The 22,339-nt window shown below is 47.8% G+C and overlaps 1 protein-coding gene across 2 annotated transcripts in view; it reads right to left on the minus strand.

Annotated features, from left to right (window-relative positions):
* The window catches only part of LOC143320138 (spectrin beta chain, non-erythrocytic 1-like), a 37,018-nt gene that overhangs the window by 12,029 nt on the left and 2,650 nt on the right, over nucleotides 1-22,339 (minus strand). Inside the window, exons 2-19 of one of the 2 annotated variants that reach the window (XM_076729589.1) lie at nucleotides 18,510-18,734; nucleotides 13,049-13,200; nucleotides 11,273-11,446; nucleotides 10,250-10,341; nucleotides 8,921-9,001; nucleotides 8,598-8,713; nucleotides 8,069-8,181; nucleotides 7,429-7,616; nucleotides 6,708-6,825; nucleotides 5,852-6,010; nucleotides 4,976-5,278; nucleotides 4,579-4,729; nucleotides 3,506-4,376; nucleotides 3,280-3,417; nucleotides 2,358-3,114; nucleotides 1,590-1,792; nucleotides 776-866; nucleotides 440-586 (exon numbers count right to left, since the gene is read on the minus strand). In XM_076729589.1, coding sequence (XP_076585704.1) covers nucleotides 440-586; nucleotides 776-866; nucleotides 1,590-1,792; nucleotides 2,358-3,114; nucleotides 3,280-3,417; nucleotides 3,506-4,376; nucleotides 4,579-4,729; nucleotides 4,976-5,278; nucleotides 5,852-6,010; nucleotides 6,708-6,825; nucleotides 7,429-7,616; nucleotides 8,069-8,181; nucleotides 8,598-8,713; nucleotides 8,921-9,001; nucleotides 10,250-10,341; nucleotides 11,273-11,446; nucleotides 13,049-13,200; nucleotides 18,510-18,663 — 4,008 coding nt within the window. In that variant the 5' untranslated portion in view covers nucleotides 18,664-18,734. Of the gene's footprint in view, nucleotides 1-439; nucleotides 587-775; nucleotides 867-1,589; nucleotides 1,793-2,357; nucleotides 3,115-3,279; nucleotides 3,418-3,505; nucleotides 4,377-4,578; nucleotides 4,730-4,975; nucleotides 5,279-5,851; nucleotides 6,011-6,707; nucleotides 6,826-7,428; nucleotides 7,617-8,068; nucleotides 8,182-8,597; nucleotides 8,714-8,920; nucleotides 9,002-10,249; nucleotides 10,342-11,272; nucleotides 11,447-12,103; nucleotides 12,111-13,048; nucleotides 13,201-18,509; nucleotides 18,735-22,339 lie in introns of those variants that run through there. The other variant, XM_076729590.1, reaches the window with a different exon arrangement.

Raw genomic sequence — 22,339 nt, forward strand, 5'->3', positions numbered from 1 at the left:
CTCTAAATTTGATGTTTTAATGAACTTTCTGGTTGCTAATAAACTGAACATTTGTTAACAGGTGAGCTTCAGCTACCTGATATCAGTTATTTCAATCTGCAGTAATCAATGTTTTCATTTATTCACCAACCCACAAAGAATTCTCACCACTTCTGAAGCTTTAGCTTTTAGCTTAGCTAGTCCTGGCTTCATATTGTTTTCTATCACGTCTGTCAGCTTGTCTCAGAGTGTCTGTTAGTTCAGAGGACACACAAAAACTATACTTTAAATTCACTCATTCATCAGTGGGTGTTCACTCTGTCCTGCTTCCTCTCTTTGGAGGTAGATTAGATGTTTTACCCTGTAAGTTTAGTCGCTGCGTGCTCGTTTCACTTTGTTTCTGTCATTGACACATAGGTCACATTCTGCAGATACTGCTGATCCTCTAACCATCCAGTACCTTCTGGATCTTGTCCAGCCACTCTTTGTTGGACTGCAGCTCGGCCATGAACGCCTGATGCTTTAGCCACTTGCTGTGCAGGTTCCTGGCCTCGTCGTAGGTCATGTCCTGAGCTGTGAGCATCTTCTCATTGATCCACAGAGACAGCTGGACACAAACACAGGATGTGCAGTTTGTTACTAACATCTAAAGGGTTCATCCTCTGGGGAGCAGGAACGCCATCTATACATTTGACCTCTAAAGGAAACCAAGCATCACATCAGAAGCTGAGATCTGTCTTTAATTTGAACTTCTCTGTGAAGTGTTGATGTCTGACGTGTTGGAGGACAGACTGACCTCCTGACAGTCCTGCAGGAACTTCTGCAGGTCTCTGTTGTCCTTCAGTCTCATCAGCAGCTCCACTGCAGCCTCCCTGTTCTTCTTATGCCTGAAACACAAAGGACACGATCAACACATCAACACATACTGTACATCAGGGGTCCTCACATTTATCTACTGTGGTTTCATATTTTCACTTCACCACAAAGTTGATATTTTTATTAGCCTTCATCAGCGTAAATCACGCAATTCATGGCCTGGTTTTCACATGCTGTCACATCAAGTGCTGACACAAAGTTTCCAGCCGAAAATCGACTGAACGTGAAGAAGCTGAAAGTGTGAAAAGAGATGAGCTGCAGGGAGGATTACCTCCACTGGAACTTACCTTCACAGGTTTAACAGCACTGAGGTTCATTCTTGACAGTTTCACCACATGGTCCATTTAGTGGTTGTGCAGCTTTCTATCAAAACACTCGAACTTCATCACAGATGAAGTTTGCTCATTTTGCCTCACTTTTCAACTTTAGTTTCTAAGCAAACTTGACGACTGGGCAAACTTCATTGGCTGATGAAGATCATGTGACATGATCAAAAGCTTCATAACAGCGACTAAATGGAGCTTGTGATGAAGCAGATTTCTCAAACGCTTCAAAGATGAACTACGTGTTTTCATAAGTTTGTTTGAGCTACTACCTCCTCTTTCCAGGCTCACGCCTCTCGACCACAGAGGCCAGTCAGGCTAATGCTGCTGTGTGGACTTACTGTTCAACAAAGCTCGTCGTAAACAGAGTCCCTTTAAGTCTCAAATGTCTGAACTGAAGAGGACGTCTACCTGTCGTCGATGGAGGCCACTCTCTCCTGGATACGTTCGGCATTGATGTTTCCGTCGCTGGCCAGGCGCCTGCCAGCCTCGACCACACCGTTGATCTTGTCTTCGTTGGCGTCCATGGTGGTCATGAAGTCTTCCTGCTTCTTGATGGCGGCTTCTGCGCCCTCCAGAGTGGTGGGCATCTCAGTGTGAGCCAAGACGTATTCCTGCGTGGGGAGAGCACAGGGTTTCATAATGATTCAGGTAGTTTGTGCTAACGAGGTCATTACAATCGTAAGGGTTCATCCTCTGAAAAGCACAACACTTTGTGCCAATCAACCCAGTAGATTTTGGGATCTGTATCTTGTGGACCAAGTTGACATGTTATACGGATGTTACTGCAGGAAAGGTAAAGGGGGCAGGAAGATCATCAGTAATGGTCCTCAGAGGACCACTGAGGTCAGGAACATGCAATAATCCTGAGAATAAGGTTTTAAAGACATTGTGGAATTGTGACCAGTTGACATGTTTGAATTTGGATGATAATGTTGGAGGAGCTAACCTGTCCTGTGACAGAGAAATAAATCCCAAAATAATATCCTTTTCCTTTTAAGACCAGAAACATCTGAGTTTGTTTTCAGATGAGTTCCCTGGTCTGCAGTGGAAAATTAATCACTGAGAAACCCGCATTACTATTGTGGGTCAAGTCCTCACACGACATGGGAGTCATGACCTTGGTGTTTAAGATGTACAAGATACTACACTGCAGTGAGGTGAATCTTTTATGTTTACTTGGTTGTTGAGGAAGGCTTCTGCCTGCTTGGTGTCCCTGAGGAACAACTGGTAAGCGTGGGACTGGGACAGCAGGTTCTGCCTGTTCTCCCACATCTTGTGCAGTTCATTCCAGCCAGTGTCGAGCGCCTGCAGCCTCTGTCGCAGGAACATGTACTGCGCGTCTGTCTGGCCCTGAGTCACCATCTCCCCCATGTCCCGCATCTTCTGGTAGTCCTCCTCGTAGTTCTGGATCTCGTTCTTGATGCCTTCGTGCTGGGCCATGAGCTTCTCTGCCTCAGCCAGCGTGTTGGGCATGTCCTCGGAGGCGATGGCTGTCTGAGTGCGAGACAGCCAGGACTGGAAGTCATCCAGCTCACGCAGGAACTGCTGCAGCTTCCTGGCCTCGCCTAGAGACTCCTCACGGTTCTTCAGAGTGTTTTTCATTTCCTCCCAGACTGTGGTGATCTCAGCCAGGCGGCCGGTGATGGCCTTGGCCTGGTCAGGATGCTCCTCTGCCAGCCGTTGGGCCTCACCTCTCAGATCACCCAGTTTGTCCTCGATGGCGGCCAGGTCACGCTCCATACCAGTCAGTTTACGCTGCAGGGCCATGACCCCAGTGAGGTCGTTCCCCAGCTCCTGGGTGGACTCAATGACTTTGGTCTTCTCTTTGATCCAAGACTTGGTCTCATTGCAGTCGAGGTGGTAGTTCTGCACTCCCAGAGCTGAGTTCAGGGACTCCTTCTTCTGGTCCACCAGATCACGGAACTGGCTCCACCTAGGGTTCAGGAGAGGATCATCACAGTCTACAGGTACAATCACACTGACAATTTCAAGGTGTTTACACTGAGGACAAATGGACTTTGTTGCATCTTTATAATGTTTTTGTTTTTCCATTCACAAAACATACAAGCTAGCTGTTACATGTTACACCTGTTTGTACCTGTTGTTGAGTTTGTCCTGCTGAGTCTTGATGTCCTTTTCGCTTGGGTGACCATTGTGCATCAGCTGGCGGGCAATCTGGTTTACTACAGCAACACGAGATGCCTGGTTGTTCATCTCTGGCTCAAGACTCTCAAACCTGCCAATGACACAGTCCACATGAGTGCAGCTCTGGCAAGAAGAAGGTGTACAATAACAAGCACATATGCAGCATCTTGTAGTCCTACCTGTGCTGTATGACCTCCAGGTCCTCCAGTTTTTCTGGAATTTCCATGCTGTTCAACCACTGCTCCTTCTCATCAATCCAAACCTCACAAGCATTGGCCTCACTGAACATCTTGTAGAGCGCCAGAGCATCCTGCAGTGCCTGCTTCCTCAGCTTTGTCAGTTCTGCCACCTCCTTGTAGCGTTCCTCGATGCCAGCTAGCCGACCACGCACCTCCTCTGATTCGGTCTCCTCTTTAGGCAGGGAGGCGGCCTGCTCGTGGAGTGAGTCGATGACTGGGCGGTAGCTGGCCACCTCTGCTGCTGCATCCTTGTGCTTCCTGACCAGAGCCTGGGTGGAGAATTCGTCATGGCCCGTCTCTCCACTGGAGACAATGCGCAGGGCGTCCAGTGTCCAGGCATCAACATCATCTGCGTCAGCCTGGAACTGGTGCAGCGCCAAAGCCTCCTCTAGCCTCTTCTTCCTTGCTGCTGCCAGATGCTCCAGTGCCACCCACTGAGCCTGCAAGTCTGCAATACGCTCTTGGATCTTGGTGGAGGCAAAGTGGCTGGCCTCTACCATGGCCTGGCCCTCTGCGATGGTGTGCTGGAGGTGGCCTGCCCTGCCGCTCATCTCATCCTCTAGGGCTCGTTGCTGACTGAGGAGGCGCAGTGCCCCTGTCAGGTCCTTGCCATGCTCAACAGAGGATAGGATCTGCTCCTTCTCACGGATCCAGCCCTCCTCCTCGGCCATCTCCCAGAAGAACTTCCAGAGACGGCGGGACTCTTCCAGACGGGCACGACGCTCAGCGGCCAGCTGGGTCAGCTCCTGGTAGCAGAACTCCAGGTGGGAAACCCGGTCCAGGATGACCTGAGGGTCGCAGGGCTTGTAGCCTGGACAGGAAGATTCTGTTATTCTTCAATTTTAAGGTTTGATGTAATCTAGACTGCAGACTGCTACCACTACAGAGAGAAGCTTTCACTGGTCAGTCTCATCAAAGTAAAATCCCAAACTAGTGTCCCTACAATAAAAGCACACAATGAATCAGCAAGAACTTAAAAAACAAAATATTTAAGACAGAAGGATGGTGCTCACCATCATTGGCAGAGTACTTGCTGGCGTTTGTGGAGACTGCCTTCACCCTATCGGCCTGGATGGCGATGTCAGCCTCCACCAGGGCGTGCTTCTGCAGCAGATCCTCTACACCTAACAGATGCTTCCCATAATCCTGAGATAGCAACAACATCTGGAAACCAAAGACAGACAGACAGAGAGAACCAACAGTCAGGATGGCAAAGATGATCCTGTTTGAAGTCAAAGAGAAGAACAGCATTGCTACAAGGAACCTACAGTTACCCTTTGTTTTCAGTGTTTGAGCTGAACACGTTCTGGACCTACCTCTGTACTAGATGAACAGAAATGGAAATGATGTCCATCTTCTCATCTGAGCCTAATATCTACCATGTTGGGATAGGATTTGTTGTCAGTCTACCTTCATCTCGTCCATCCAGTCCATGATGTAGAGCATCTCCTGGAAGACTCTCTGCAGGCCCAGGTTCATCTCCAGTCTCTGTCTGCGGGCCTTCAGCAGCTCCAGCAGGTACTCCCACAGCCGGATCACGTTGTCCTTCCTGGCTGTGATGCGTTTGATGTCATGGTAGTGCTCAATCTCCAACTCCTTTGCCACAGCAACCACAGCTTGGACACGCTCCTCATACGCCGCGATGTCCGTCTCAATTGCCTCATGCTTCTTGGTGGCCGCCTCGACGGCCTGAAGGTCAAAACCAAAGTTGTCCTGGAGAGAAAAAGGAGGCAACGATAGATCCATGAAACCAAGAAATATTATATATAATATATATACACAAGACACTGAGAGAACAACATGAGGAAGACAAGAACAGTGAATACAGGCCAGTTACAGATTTTCACAGGAAGCTACAGAACCGGGTTATGTTAGCTGTTGTGGTGGTTTGATGTTGCTTTGTAGCTCCATTATCAATGGAGATGTAGACACGAATATAGATGTGAGTGCACTGAAATTATGATTGGTGGACGAACAAAATAAATATGGAGATGGTGGAAACAGGTTTGTAAATAATGACTGAGGGGTAACCAGTAAGGTTCTGCTGCAGTGTGTTTGGAGGAGGTGTATTCATGCTCCATGGAAACATAATCCAGTAGGAAGTTCTGTGTGCAGTATGCGTGGTGTTCCTTGATCTCTGCTTCATGAGGACAGTTGTATGGTTTGCTCATGATGTCATGCTTCTGGACCCGGTGGGGGATGAAGCCAGCGTGTTGTTATGGAAAGTGTGTCTGAGGGACAGGACAGGGATGTACAGAGCAGATCTGAATGCTGTATGATAGATACCTGTGACACCAGTCTCTGGTTTTCGCTGAGCCAGGTCTCTCTCATGGCCGCCTTGCGGTCGAAGCGTCTGGCAAGTTGTTCCAGTTTCTCCTGACGAATCAGCTCCGTCCTCAGAGCCAGCTCCCGCTCATGCTCTGCCTTCTCCAGTCGTTCCCAGGCCTGATGGAGCAACATCATCATCGTCATCATCATCACCATCATCATCACACACCTCTCAACAAAGTTTTTGTGTCTACTTTAAAGTTGAAGACTTCCAGGAATCAACCTGACGGTCCTGAGCTTGAGCCTGTGAGTCTGGGTTCAGGTCTTTATTGAGACTGAACTCAGTCAACCTCTTTTGAATCTCTAATCAAATGTTACTAAGTTCAGTTTTCAGCATTTGTATTTGTTGTATCAGCCTTGTTTGTATCAGCATTTTGAATACTAAAGTCAAAAATAGTGAACAACACTTGGGTTGAGATCCGAAGCAGCATCTGTTGGCTGAACAGGCAGAAACACTGAAGAGTCAGAAGATGAAACGCAAACGTACTGAAACGTTTCAGGTTCGACAGTCACAGCAGATAGAAGAGGAAGCTGGAAACGGAACGTTTTGACATTTTTTCTCGAGAATCATCAATCAATTGGTTGATCAACAACAGATAGACTAAACCCTGAACTCTAAAGCTGTGGATTAAAACACAGAAGCTGATTTCAGTTCGTCTCTCGGCTGTAAAAATGCTTCTAAAATGATTTTATTGATTAATGTTTAAGACTCAGAGAAGCATCCTGTCAAACACAAACTCTCAGTGTTTGTTAGTGAAATCAGCACACGATGATTAACTCTGCTTCCTCCATCTCAGAGCTGCTGCTTTCTGACCTTGTTGATATCTGAGATGAGTTTTCCCTCTCGGGGCATGTAGACCTTCTGGTTGTTGGCTCTCATCTTACTCTGGATGGTGAAGAGAAGAACCTCCAGGTTTCCCTTCTCCGTGAACCTGAAGAAAGAAGTCAGAGGGAGGCAGAGGAGGCGTTCAGGGGTTTATGGGCAGATGCAGATGACATGACAGAGATCAGACATTTCTGTTAGTTTCATGTGTTCATGTGAGGAAGGTCACAGCCTCTTCCTCATCATCCTCGTCCACACAGATCTGATGTGTTAAGATCAGAGTGACGGTTAGTCACATGATTGATGGATGTCATCGCTCATTCACTGAGTCTGTCTGGTTTTCTCCACTGACACCTTTTACAGCTCAGACAGGAAAATGAGCGGAAGAACCAGGAGGCTGGAAACAGACCTCCAGAGTTACTGAAGACCCGGGAGGCAGCAGGGTCTCAGCCCCCCCCCCAGTGAGGACATTCAAATGGAAACTTAAGATGTGGTTGTTTTAGTTTCCTCTTGCTTTAAGGCTGATGAGGCATTAAAGGAAATGCTGCTGGGTTGATGAATATTGAGGGAAAATGTAACCAAAATCTGGCTCGTAGGTGTCCAGATATCCTGCTGTGGACAACAGACTGATTTATTTCATCTGTCCCTTCAGGCTGAAAGAGGACAAAGGTGGGCGAGGATGAGGAGGTTAACTGAAGGTAAAGGTTCTGACTTTGGAGGTTTCTCCACAGTTCTGTAGGTGTTGAAGGCCTGAAGCTGCTGCTGGACTCCAACCAGTGAGTTGGCGAACTTCCTGTTGTTGAGGATGATGATGGTTTGTTCGATCCACTCCAGCAGGTCTGAGGCCAGAGACTCATACTTCTCGATCATCTTCTCCGTCTCGATGGCGTTATCCAACACCTGAACAAACGAGACGTGTCCTGTCACCTTTATCAAACAGATTCTCTCTGAGCTCTGGATGGACGTGACATGAACATGACACCACGTTCGCCTTCAGATCTGAGGATGTTCAGCTGTTCACATTTACAGATTTAATGTTGAACCTTTCTGTGGAAACTGTTTTCACCTGCTGGTGCAAAGCAGCCAATCAAAGACGACCGATCTCCACCTGTTGATGTGACTGGCAGAAAACTCTTCACGTTCTGTCTCATGTTTGAAGGATTTGTGAGATCACATTAATGATAAATGCCTGAACGTGAACAGAAGCGTCTGATATCGATGTGTTGAACGCAGACACCCCTCTGAAAACAGATCCGTTAATCTTTCATCACTAAATCTGGTTTTGTCTGGATGTCACGCTGATGATCTTGAAGGTGTACAGCAGTGTGTTGGTCTTTGAATCTGTCGCTGACCTTTCCGATGCGTTTGCCCTCCACCTTCAGAGCTTTCATCTTGGAAAAGTAGTGATAGTAGGTCACGACGTAGGTGATGACTGACTTCTCGTCAGGATGGTCCACGCTGATATCTGCAACACACAGAACAACATGTAAGGAACGAGTCTTGACTTGAACCCTGGAATGACTCTGACGTCTTTTTGGTCATATCGATCAGATTTGACGTTTCAGACTAGAGCAGAAAAACAACGTGAGCACCTCTAGAACTCTAAAACAGGAGTTCTTCTGTTTTACACCTGTGACTACAGGACTGTGTGTTTGGGCTCTGAGGACTGCCAAAGCGCAGTGTCCTGCACTCTGTGCTGCACCTGAAGGCATCCTGTGTGACACTGAATGCGCTGCTATGGTAACGTGCAGCAAACAGACTAAATGAAGCAACCCACAGAGTCGCGTTAACAGAGGTCAGGAAAAGAGAAAGCGGCGTCATCGGCGTAGAGGGAGACGTTAGCTGCAGGTCCAGTGGAGTTAATCCGGTTCAGGATCTCACCCTCAGGGTCCAGGAGCTTGGTGAGGCCCAGGTGTTGCTCTGCCAGGTTAAAAGCGTTCTGCAGGTTGTAGTGAGCGTTGGACTTCTTCAGCTTGTCGAAGTCGATCAGATCAGGCCTGAACATAAAAAAACTTTATTTACACAAATGTCAAAGCAGCTGGAAAGAATTCAAAGTTTGACGAACAGTTTCAAGAAATCAAGATTTCATGAGGTCGTTATGTTAACGGGTCCAACAGAAGATTTACCTGAAACCTGCACTGACACGTTAGGTGTTTGATGTCTTCAGATATTAGTCTGATTAATGAGGATGATGAAGATGTTACCTGTGTTTGTGGATGAGGGCGTTGAAGGCCATCCCGTCTCTCCAGCTGGTGGTGAAGTTGTGGATGTTCACATTGGGATACCTGAGGATGAGAAACACCTGGTATTACTGTCAGCTGACAGTCATCTTCATAACAGTTGTTCCTTTCGACATGGGCATGACCACACAGGTGTGACACTTCAGAGTCGGCTGATATCTGAACTACCCGAATAACAAGCAGCAGTAAGAAAGAGAGGAGGAGGAGAGAAGAGATGAAGAAGGAGATGTTGTTGGTTGTTGTCGGGCTGTCGGCTCTACAGGTGAGTCTGAATGGACGTTACAGACAAGCTGTTACGGTGATGAAGGCTCTTTAGACACTCGACTAGACTCACATGTTAAACTCCTCTCACTGCACCTAAAGTTCAGGTGGTGTGCTCTGCCCCACCTGCACCCCAGCAGCACCTGTCCTGTGAGTCAAACTTTACTGAACTATTCTGCACTGACGTATAATCTGCTCCACCTGAGGCTTTACAGGTAACCTTACCTGTAGAAATGTAACAGTAGTGACGACAAGTCATGTGCCAGAATCTCATAACTAAGGTTGTTAATAAACCAGGATACAGATGTGCAGTGACCACAGGAAGCCAAAGGCTGCATGTGTCAATATTATCTATGAATATAAGGAGGCGAAGAAGACAAAGAAAAGATGAAGAAGACAAAGGTGAAGAAGACAAAGAAAAGATGAAGAAGACAAAGGTGAAGAAGACAAAGAAAAGATGAAGAAGACAAAGGTGAAGAAGACAAAGGTGAAGAAGACAAAGAAAAGATGAAGAAGACAAAGGTGAAGAAGACAAAGAAAAGATGAAGAAGACAAAGGTGAAGAAGACAAAGGTGAAGAAGACAAAGAAAAGATGAAGAAGATAAAGGTGAAGAAGACAAAGATGAAGAAGACAAAGGTGAAGAAGACAAAGAAAAGATGAAGAAGACAAAGGTGAAGAAGACAAAGGTGAAGAAGATAAAGAAAAGATGAAGAAGACAAAGATGAAGAAGACAAAGGTGAAGAAGACAAAGGTGAAGAAGACAAAGGTGAAGAAGATAAAGAAAAGATGAAGAAGACAAAGGTGAAGAAGACAAAGGTGAAGAAGACAAAGACACGAGAGAGAACAAAGTAAAGGAACAGCGTGTCAGTTCAGTTTGGGACCAACCAGGAAGGTGCAGGACGCCTGCACCTACAGACGGACTGCTGAGGTCCAACCTCAACGTACGTCACATGACGCCCGCAGCAGCGTCCGCGTCAGTAGTGACAAGTACTTGGAGTATTTGTAGTATTAATACTAGCGCAGAGTCTCACCCCGCCGTCTTCATCTGACACCAGAGCAGCAGAGCGTCTTTGGCTGATCTCTTCTCTTTGTTGTCTTCAGTCTCCACACTGATGTCCTGAATCTGAACACAAGAACACAGCAGTCACACCTCCACCTGCCACACCTGTGCAGGTGAGTTCACACATTGAAGGTAGATTCGGATGTTTCCATGTTCATACTGAAGGTCAGGGTTAACTTCCTGTGAGCAGGAATCTGATTGGTTGAAGCGAACTGCGAGTGTCCTGGACAATAAAATGTGAACACCTCGTCAGTTTTGACATGAACTAGATGTCTCGGCTTGAATTTGACTTAAAGCAGCTCCGATTGGAGGGTTTAGGAGGAAGTGGGAGCTGATTGGTCAGATTTTCAGACAGGCACTAGGAATTCCCAGAGGTCAAAGGCTGATCCTGTGTGATGTCACCTGGACTGGGTTTCCATGACGATGACTGCTGTCAGTAAAACATGAACACACCTGGACTTTAACCTGAGGTGTTTAATAACTGAGACAGGTAGTCAACCAATCAGAGGGCGGGCCTGTTAATGAATGATCAAAGGGGGCGTGGCTGTGTGTTTCTCACCGGCTGAGAGTCTGAATGTTTTCATCCTGTCAGAACTGAAGAGCAACAAATCCAGAACATTCCTGAAACCTGGATCCGGTTAGTCTGAACATGTATGTAAAATGACATCACATGTAATCTATTACTCCTCACTTGGTGAGTAGATAGAAAGCTAAAGAGTAATATTGAAGTAATCACATTACTTTATTCATCACTCAAAGTTTCCCCTCTGAGTCAACGTCACGCTTCAACGGAAACACAAACTTATTGATTATCGACTGAGACCAACGACGTTTCCTACGTTCTTCTTCTTTGCTTGTCATCGGGATGTGGGACACGTCTGCCGTCTGACTGAACTTTGGACGCTGACCTGAGACTCCACTGCAGTGACTCGTCACACCTGTCAGGACAGGTGACGTCCTGCCAGGTGTCTGTCTTTAGTGTGCCTGTGGTTACCTGGAAGCGGAGGATGATGGTCCAGATGAGGCCCAGCGTCAGTCGGTGGTTCCCGTCCACGATGTCGTGGGAGCCCATGTTCTCCAGGTGAACCCTCTGCTCCTTCAGGAACTGCAGAGCTTTGTCCACGTTCTCCAGACAGTGAATACGCATCCGCCCTTTGGTGGGCTTCGGCTGGAGACACAGACAGAGAAGAAGACACATCAGAGACACGTCAGGACGAAGGCCGCGCAGCTGCAGTTCCTCCGACGTCCTCCAGATGCTGCTGGGATCAAACATGTCTCTACAGACAAAGATCCACGAAGAAGAAATTCAGATATAACATCGGCCAGGGGGACACCTGGTGGGGTCACACAGACGCAGGATGTGGAGAAAACGGCCCGTCGCCTGGATCCTGAACGCAGCGCAGGAAGTGAGAGAACAGTGAAGTGTCCTTGGTCTTCAGGAAGGGGGACTGAAGCTGGACCACAGCCAGCACTCGAGAATCTGGACTTCTGAATCCAGAATCAAGGCCAGCGAGTCCTGCAGCTCTGCCCGGCTGGAGCAAAACAGGAAGTCGGACACACCTGGTCCGCCTCCGAAATCAGTCCCTCTGTGCTGCTCAGTCCAGCAAGAGTACGCTGAAACAACAGTACAAATACTACGTCCACAGTACAAATACTGCGTCTAATCAGTATTCACTGATGATGTACACCTTCAAGTGTCAGTTGTACTCTGTGAATTTAGTGAATACTGTGTGTACTGTACCAGTCTCTATCCTGTGTACTGTGTATACTACGTGTACTGTACCAGTCTCCATCCTGTGTACTGTGTATACTGTGTGTACTGTACCAGTCTCTCTCCTGTGTACTGTGTGTATTGTACCAGTCTCTCTCCTGTGTACTGTGTGTACTGTGTGTACTGTACCAGTCTCTCTCCTGTGTACTGTGTGTATTGTGTGTACTGTACCAGTCTCTCTCCTGTGTACTGTGTGTACTGTGTGTACTGTACCAGTCTCTCTCCTGTGTACTGTGTATACTACGTGTACTGTACCAGTCTCCATCCTGTGTACTGTGTATACTGTGTGTACTGTACCAGTCTCTCTCCTGTGTACTGTGTGTATTGTACCAGTCTCTCTCCTGTGTACTGTGTGTACTGTGTGTACTGTACCAGTCTCTCTCCTGTGTACTGTGTGTACTGTGTGTACTGTACCAGTCTCTCTCCTGTGTACTGTGTGTACTGTGTGTACTGTACCAGTCTCTCTCCTGTGTACTGTGTGTACTGTGTGTACTGTACCAGTCTCTCTCCTGTGTACTGTGTGTATTGTGTGTACTGTACCAGTCTCTCTCCTGTGTACTGTGTGTACTGTACCAGTCTCTCTCCTGTGTACTGTGTGTACTGTGTGTACTGTACCAGTCTCTCTCCTGTGTACTGTGTGTACTGTGTGTACTGTACCAGTCTCTCTCCTGTGTACTGTGTGTACTGTGTGTACTGTACCAGTCTCTCTCCTGTGTACTGTGTGTACTGTGTGTACTGTACCAGTCTCTCTCCTGTGTACTGTGTGTACTGTACCAGTCTCTCTCCTGTGTACTGTGTGTACTGTGTGTACTGTACCAGTCTCTCTCCTGTGTACTGTGTGTACTGTACCAGTCTCTCTCCTGTGTACTGTGTGTACTGTACCAGTCTCTCTCCTGTGTACTGTGTGTACTGTGTGTACTGTACCAGTCTCTCTCCTGTGTACTGTGTGTACTGTACCAGTCTCTCTCCTGTGTACTGTGTGTACTGTGTGTACTGTACCAGTCTCTCTCCTGACAGGACCTCCAGCAGCTTGATGAGCATGCGTCCGTCTCTCAGGTCCATGTAGAGGTCTGTGATCCTGCAGGAGACTCTGGACAGGTGAGAGTTGACCCACTTAGTGAAGGTCTTCTTCTGCACCGCCTCACGCTCATCTACACACACACACACACACACACACACACACACACACAGAAGAAGTTAGTCCAGACACCTGGCCTTGTATTAGCATTTAGCCACATTAGCTTGTGGGTTGTGGTCTTCCTGGTGTCAGTCTGTGTCCACGCTCACGGATACGCCACAAACTGAACCAGATCGGCCTGAATCCATTACAGACCGTTATCTGGAGCCGTCATCCATCACAACGTTTGATCAGAGTCAAAGATCGATCACTGACATCACAGTCAATTCTACAGCAGAGTAACACGTCAAACAGACGGAGTTTGTCTCTGTTTCATCTGCACTTTTGGAAGTACAGTTCCCACGATGCTTTGGGGGAATCTGCTGAATTAGCCGTTAGCTGCTCCTGTTAGCAGTTAGCTGTTAGCAGTGTGCTCATGGATCTACAGACTGGGTCACTGTGATATTGAAGTCCTGCAGAGTCTTCTCCTCTGGAGATAATGATGTCCACCGGAAGTGATGTCACTCTGATCAATATGCTGAGTTCAGGGACTACATGATCAATACTTCTGGATTGTCCAATTTACTATTATTAGGAATTACAGTCTGCAGGTCAAACCCAGCAGACGGTGAGTCCAGGCCCCGCCCACTGACAGAAGACATATTGATTACTGATGGATCGCGCTGACCTGAACGTCTTTGACTTCAGTGGGAATGTGGCTGGTTTAGAGACAGACCTCCAAAATAAAATAGCCTTTCAGTTTGCTCATATCCGTTAGAATTTAATTTAACAATAGAATAACATATAATTATAATAATATTCCATCAGTGATCTGACTTTACATGAACTATCTGAAAACATTCCCACAGTCGTTGAGAATATTCCTCCTGACAGGAAGTAGACACGACGGCTCAAAAACCAGAATAAACCAGTGACCGTTCTCCTAAAAACATGAAACCAAGAAACATGAGACGAGACGATTCGACTGTCACTGATTTGTACCGACTGTGACCTCACAGGAAGCTTCGACTGAGCCATACAAAATAAAAGCACAGGAAAGTCAGAGAAGCTTCACACCAGGGCTGGATTGAGCTTCTGTGAGGCCCCTGAGCAACAATGAGCTCTGGGCCCCAAATGACCCTCAGATATTGTTAGCTGTATTAGCGATTAGCCGTTAGCTAGTGGTAATTATGATTCAGGAACCATGTGAGGACACAAAGTCTTGACTTCGACAGCGGGGCCCTGAGCTCGAGGGGCCCTCGTGGTGGTGGAGTAATGCAGGTGTGGGGCCCTGGCTGGCTCCAGCAGGACGGCTGGACCACGCCTCTGCAGTGTGACATCATCCAGTGCTGGCCAATCAAAGACATGCAAGAGCACATTCCTGGACGATGACCTCACGACATGAACGCTGCGTTCCTGTCGTTTACGTCACCGTCACCTCGACAAGCGAAGCCTGGCGGGCTGACGTAGAGCGCCGCCATGTTGGATCTGAAGGCTCAGAGGGCAGAGACTCGTTTGAATGAAACCTTTACGCGTCCAACTAAAACGAACGTCGTCTCTGAACGTTTCAGATGTTTGGTTCAGTTTTCTGGATTCTGGATCACAGCAGCAGAACACAACGCTGTTTCAGATCAGAAAGACGTGACAGAGGAGGAACATCCGCCCATCATCAGCCAACATCCCAGTCTGAGCAGAACACACCAAACCAGCCCGCTCATCCCTGAGTGACTGTGACCTCTGACGCCTCAGCTTCTTCTTCTTCTACTCCTCTTACCTTGCAGCTGTTTGAAGCGACCCTCCAGCGGGTTGTAGCTGTGCTTCAGCTGAGCCGAGTCCTGCGACGCCCACTCCGCCTCCATCGCGTCCCGAATACTCAACACCGATACAAACAAATGCACCTCCAGACGCCTCCACCCAAGAGGGAAACCTGCTGCAGATCAACCATCGGCGAGCGCCGGCTGCTCAGGAAACATCAGGCTCACGCTTCAGTCCAGGTTATCACTCGGCCAACCACAAGTCTGAGCGCTCAGTTAAAAACAGAAGAAGAGAAAAACGTTTCCACCGACAGCCGTCAGGAGTTCATTGGCATCGCAGCTGATTCTTCAAATCCAAGACTCAGACCTGGAAGACCAGCTGGAGGATGAATAAAAGAAGGAAACAAAAAGTAAAATCCACAAGACGACCTTCAGCTCAGACGAGCTGGAAACCACAGAAGAAGAGAAGAAACTCGGCTCGCAGCTCGAATGAAGACAGAAGACGTCCTCGTGTTTTCAGGTGAAAAAAAGAGAGTCCAGAGGTCAAAGTGGCGCTCGCAGGACGAGTGCGTGTGTGTGTGTGTGTGTGTGTGTGTGTGTGTGTGTGTGTGTATCCGGCCCTGCCCAGCAGCTACATGCTGCTCATTCTTCTTCTTCTGCTGCAGCTGAATCTTCCTGCTCGCTGCTCTGATTGTTCTGTTTCCCCAGAAAACACACACACACACACGCGCACACAAACCCACGCACGCACGCACGCACAAGCACACACACAAGCCCGGCCCACTGCAAACAAGGGGAGGAGGACCCCCCCACCCCCCAAACCAAATACACTGTTAAAAATGAAAAGTGTTGATTCCTAAATAACAAAAATTCCAGTTTTTCTGGAACACTTGAACGTCACATGAAGCTGAAGAGTGAAGCTGAACATCATTTGTCGAGTTTTTCACTTTTTTTTAATTTTATTTAATATTTATACTTTTACTTGAGTAATTTTTGAATGCAGGACTGGTAACAGAGTATTTCCTCACTGTGGTATTAGTACTTGGACTGTAGTAAAAGCTGTGACTCGTCATTGGTGCAGATGTGATTTGTTCCATCTCATAAAGTTTCCAGACTTTGAATCCAGATGTTGGCTGATGGTCAGACTCCTTGCTGTCTGAGCGGATTTTAAAGACTCGTCTTCAGAATGTTTTTGGACATGTCCACAGGATGTCTCTTTAATCTGTTTTACCATCTGAGCTGCAGTGACTCCATCAGACCACCAGAGGGCACTGAGATAAAAACAGGCAGAGTCTTCTGATCACAACAGTCCATGTGATCCACGTCTGGAGCAGAATGTGGACATGGACAGGACAGTGTCCTCGTTTGAGACGCTTCAGTAGAACGATGACTCTTTCAAACAGAAGAAGGAAAACTCAAACATGAACGTTTGGTGTCACTGAGACACTGATGTCACCATTTTTTACAGTGTGTGTGTGTGTGTGTGTGTGTGTGTGTGTATTCACCAATCAGCCAATGGCATTATAGCATGGCAATGATGTCATCGTGTGTGTGTGTATGTGGGGGGGTGTTTCCCTTCATTGTTCCTTCACATTCCAGACTGAAGGACAGGAAATAAGAAACAAACATCCTGCACACGCACACACACATACACACACATGCACACACATACACAGAGTCATGTTTCCATCACTTCTTTTCATTGCCTGGACACTGACCTGGACCCTAACTCTAAACCTAAATCTAACCTTTGACCTCAGCTTCATTCCCATAAGGAAGGTGAGTCCCCACAATCTGACTGTGTAAACATAAGCACACACACACACACACACACACACACACACACACACACACACACAGACACACTGTGTTAATGATTCACGTTACAGGGACTTCACAGACAGCCAATCATAGCTCATCATTTTCAGTTCAGCTTTACCACCAGATTCTGGTGGCTTCATCTCCATGGCAACAGCAGCTGAGGCTCATGGGTAATGTAGTATTTCCAGCTGCTGACCAAAGTGACAGAAAACTGATTCAGTGTGTGTGTATGTGTGTGTGTGTGTGTGTGTGTGTGTGTGTTATTGTCAGATGCAGGTGATCAGAACAGGAGCAGCTAACAGGAGCTGTTAACAGGAGCTACAAACAGGAGCTGCTAACAGGAGCGGCTAACAGGAATGGCTAACAGGAGCTGCTAACAGGAGCAGCTAACAGGAGATGCTAACAGGAGCGGCAAACAGGAGTGGCTAACAGGAACTGTTAACAGGAGCGGCTAACAGGAGGAGCTAACAGGAGCTACTAACAGGAGCGGCTAACAGGAGGAGCTAACAGGAGCGGCTAACAGGAGCTACAAACAGGAGCAGCTAACAGGAGCTGCTAACAGGAGCGGCTAATGGGAGCTACTAACATGAGTGGCTAACAGGAACGGCTAACAGGAGCTGCTAACAGGAGCAGCTAACAGGAGCGGCTAACAGGAGCGGCAAACAGGAGTGGCTAACAGGAACTGTTAAAAGGAGCGGTTAACAGGAACGGCTAACAGGAGCTGCTAACAGGAGCTACAAACAGGAGCGGCTAACAAGAACTACAAACAGGAGCAGCTAACAGGAGCTGCTAACAGGAGCTACACACAGGAGCAGCTAACAGGAGCTGCTAACAGGAGCGGCTAACAGGAGCGACAAACAGGAGTGGCTAACAGGAACTGTTAACAGGAGCGGCTAACAGGAGCGGCTAACAGAAGTGGCTAACAGGAGCGGCAAAAAGGAGCAGCTAACAGCTAATTCAGCAGACTGTTGAAGAACACTCTGACTCACTGTAAACACACAGAGGTTAAAACAATTGGAGCTAAAGCTGTAGCCTACAGCTCACTCACTGACGCCATGGCAACATGATATTAGATTAGCTGAGCAGCGTCCATGTCAGCGGTGTGACAGAGGGATGCGAGCAGCTGACTGGACGGCAGAGTGACTGAGTGGACGGAGACATGGATCAGCTAATCAGACACACTGTGAGTTTGTCCTGCAGGACAAACGTGAGCTCAGAGGGACAACATCAGTGAGTCAGCAGAGCACCGAGCATGCTGGGAGCCGACAACATCCCTTCACAATAAAGCGCCTCTGTGCTGATCCCTTCACAATAAAATACCTCTGAGCTGATCCCTTCACAATAAAATGCCATTTGTTTGTTTCCACTTGAGTTTTTTCTTTTTCAGTTTGATTTAGCAGCACAGTGTCCATCATCGTCATTATCTGGATGGAGGGACTGAGGGGACTGTCCTCAGGCTTCACCTTCAGCATGAAGACAGCAGTGAGACACTGAATTTAACGACGAGTCTTTGAAACACGTTAAGCATGAAAACAGATTTCTGCTCATGCCTGAACTCAGTGACATCAAACTATCAATAAAACCACATCAAATGTCTGAGACTGTCTTTCATCATTTTGTTATTGTCTCTCTTTGTCCTCTATGGTTTACTACTGTCTTATTGTCCATGTCTCAGTCTTTGTTTTTCTTTGTCTTTTCCATCTTTCTTACAAATGGACTCATCACAGAAATTAACTTAAGGTGGTTTTTTAAGGCGGCGGGCTCCTACCTGCGAGCGCCTTGATGCGGGAGCGTTCGAAGAGGCGGGCCGAGCTGTTCTCGTTGTCCCATTCGTCGTCCCAACGGTTGTTGACCGTGTCGTTGCTGCTGTACTGCTGCTGCAGCTCCATGTGGTCATACTCGGCGGCCACTGTCGTCATCATGACCTTTCACCTCTGACACACTCCTCAATGTCAGCAGAGACACGTCCACATCGGCGGCTTCAGGCCGAGCCCTGTGAGACGAGACGAAGACAGGAAGTCAACAGACAGGAAGTAAACAGCAGGACATTCAAAACCTGATCGGGACCGTCAGCGATCAATAAACATGGAAATTGATCAGGAGAGACGGATCAACAGAAAAACATCATCTTTAGCATCGCCCTGATGTCCTCACAAACACTGAACGTCCTCACAGAAGAAAACACACATTCAGATCAAAGCGTTACTGAAGGACAACTCAGAAAATACTAACAGAGAAAAGTATTTAAAGTACACAAGTACATGTACCCACAGCCCAACAAGTACACATACAGACATACTACTATTATACTGTATTACATGGTAGATGGTAATACACACAAACACAGACACAGCAGGCTGACTTGACTGTGACATCATCAGTGTGACCTGGAGGAGCCACTAGAGGGAGCTGCAGTCTGCCTGTTCCATCTTCACTCGTCTCAAAGACTCTGACGGTTTACTGATCGTATTGATCAATCAGTGTGTGCGTCCATGAGACGTTCACTGACCGTTCGGACTCTGCATACTGACTGTTTTCTGCTTCCTGTTTGTTTCCCAGGAGGCAGGAGCTGTCAGGACAGGAAGCTGCTCCACCTGAAGCATCCGTCAGTCTCCGTCAGTCTCCCTCCGTCACGTCCGCGTGTGAGCGAGTGTCTTCAGTTCAGTCCAGTCAAGTTTAAACGGTTAGATTCAAGCGTAAGAGGACATTTAGAGACAAGTTCTCTGACGTCTTTCAGGCTCCCTCTGTGTGGCGCCATGGTGAGTGTGCTGAGAGCCATCACGCCGAGCTCCCATTGGCTGCTGGGTCAGCTGACCAGAGCTGATGGAGGAAGTGAAAAGCTCCATCACATCAGAATTATTGGACGGAGCAGCAGAAGAGCCATTAGAGCACTCAGACATCCAGAGGACGTCCTGAGGGACCTGCCGCCATTAATGGATCTGACTTCCCAGAATCCTCTGCTGGATAATGGAAAAAGATCTCTGATCAGTCTGAGAGTCTGAGGGGGCGGCAGCAGCAGGAGGACGGCAGGTCAGAGGTCAGAGCGGAGACATTATCACAGCAGAGCGTCTCCAACTTCTGATCAGCTGATCAATACTTGGTTACCACGAATGTGACATCACACCACGTGACTGAACATCTGGGATGTTGACCTCTGTCCAGCCTCAGGTCCTGCTGTGTGAATTCATATGATTGTAACTGATCTGAGTGCAGAAAACGTGATCGGGTTGTGAAAATGCTGAACAGGAAGTGTTCCAGCCGCCACCCTCTCCCTCTGGGCCTCCCATCGCTCCACATTCCCCAAACCTGACAGCAGCCTTGTCCACAGCCACTGGACACTGCAGCTGTTAGCTGTTAGCTGTTAGCACTGTGAGGACACACTGTGTCCACGTTACACTGAGCAGACAGTGTCTGTCCCACACTGCACAGTCTTTGACTGAACTCTGTGTGTGTGTGTGTGTGTGTGTGTGTGTGTGTGTGTGTGTGTGTGTGTGTGTGTGGGGTCATCCTGTGAGACAGCTGCTGCTGGGAGACAGGTGACACACACCTGCTGCCCTGTGTGTGTGGTGTTGTGTGTTTCCTCAGCTGTGACAGTCAGGCTCTGAGAAATGTTTGAGGGTTACATATGTTCACCAACACCCCCCCCCCCCCCCCCCACGCACGCACACGCCGTTAAAAACACTACGTGTCATTTTGTTGGACAAACAGAAACAGAGGGCGCTAATGACGCTATGCTAACTGTTCCCTGTCTCTTAATGCTAAGCTAGGGGGCACACCTCAAACAAAGGAGACAGCTTGTCTGGGGATGGAAACAGGAAGGACTCAGTCGGCTTTGAGCTTCACCTTCAGCCTCATTACTGAACTTTTATTTGTTGTTTTTATGTAAACAGGAAGTATAATGCAGCCAGTTAGCTGCAGGCTAACGCGCAGACTCCATTACAGTGCTAAGCTAAGCTAACCAGCTGTTTCCTGCACAGACATGAGCATGGACATCTGGCTCAGAGACACAGAAGTCAGCTGACTGATTAACTGCTCCTTTAAGTGGTCAAAGGCAGGCAGGCGCGTTTCATAACCGATGCAGCTTTGAGCCAAACACCTGGACTGAATGAAGCCAACTACCTGAACTGAGAACAGCCTGTTCAACCGTCAACCCAGGCCTGAACCACATCACATCAATTCACAAAGAAGAAGAAGAAGAAGAAGAAGAAGAAGAAGACGGCAGCAGAGGCGTTTCATGGACGCAGAGCAGCTGGACTGAAATGAAAAAACAAAATGATGCCATAAACAAACTGAAAGCTTCTCTGATTGGAGGACTGATGGTCACGTGATCAGTTCAGGTTAACTGCAGGACACACTCCGTTTGAAGAAGAGGCGACTGTTTGTGTTCCAGAAACAGCAGAAGAAGAATGAGCTCACTCCACTGAGCAGAGCAGGGTGGAGTTATTGGATTAATGAACACACACACACACACACACACACACACACACACACACACACAGAGTCATTTCCTGGTTAGATGACCCCACCCTTCAGCACACAGCAGCTCCATCGCTCTGATCTCAGGTCAGTGGAAACAGCAGAAGAAAACACTTTGAGGGTTTCTGTCCGTCCTCAGACTCTCAACAGTCAGACCTCCATGAACTCTTCTTCTTCTCTTCCTCTCAGACCCCGTTTATACGAAGACGATTGCAAATGAAAACGACAAAATATTTTATCGGAAGTGCCCTTCGTTTACACGGCGACGGCGCCGTCGAGGTCTGAAACCGCAAAAATCTGAAGACGCCTTCCAGAGTGCAGAGTTTTGAAGACGACTCGGGTTGCGTCTCCGTCTAAACAGCAAGAAACGCAAAACCACGTCGCGTCACGTCACGTCACGTCGCATAGCAACTACACCTTACGTCACACTCAACGCACCAAGCCGGTAAAACAACAACAAACAATATGTCTGACTACGTGGATCCCACCGATGTTCAAGCTGTGCTAGCAGCTGTAGTCAACATACAAGAGTCATTTCAACAATTGTATAGAATGTATACGGATACTATAGGACACTACACTATACTATGGACAACTGCCGGACATACTGCCGCTCTATCACAGTACCACCCTGCGGCCTGGCATGCATATCCAATTGAATTCGCCCACTTTTGCGTCTTCGTTTAAACAAACAATTCCTGCTGAGAACGCTCGTCTAAACGCGGATAAAAAATTGAAGACGACACGCCACTTTTGCGTCTTCTGTTTTCATCGCCTCCGTATAAATGTAGCATCAGACATCTCCCAGCTCTCATGACTGTGTGCTACACATAGAGCCGCTGGTTAGCTTAGCTTAGCATAGAGACTGGAAACAGGGGGAAACAGCTAGCCTTCAGAGCAGCTGATTGGTGGATTCTGTCCGTCTGCAGTCTTCAGTGTGGACGTCTGTCCGAATCCACCAACCATCACCTCCATGGCGGCCGTCTCTGTGGACTTCCAGAGACAGACCTCGCTTGGAAGTTTACCCACAGTTCATAGCAATATGGACGTCAGACGTCACAGCTTCTTCTTCAACATGAAGACATGATGGAACTTTTCTTTCATGTCCCAGTTTCAGCTGCT

The sequence above is a fragment of the Chaetodon auriga genome, chromosome 4 (assembly GCF_051107435.1).
Source record: "Chaetodon auriga isolate fChaAug3 chromosome 4, fChaAug3.hap1, whole genome shotgun sequence".
Taxonomy (NCBI): domain Eukaryota; kingdom Metazoa; phylum Chordata; class Actinopteri; order Chaetodontiformes; family Chaetodontidae; genus Chaetodon; species Chaetodon auriga.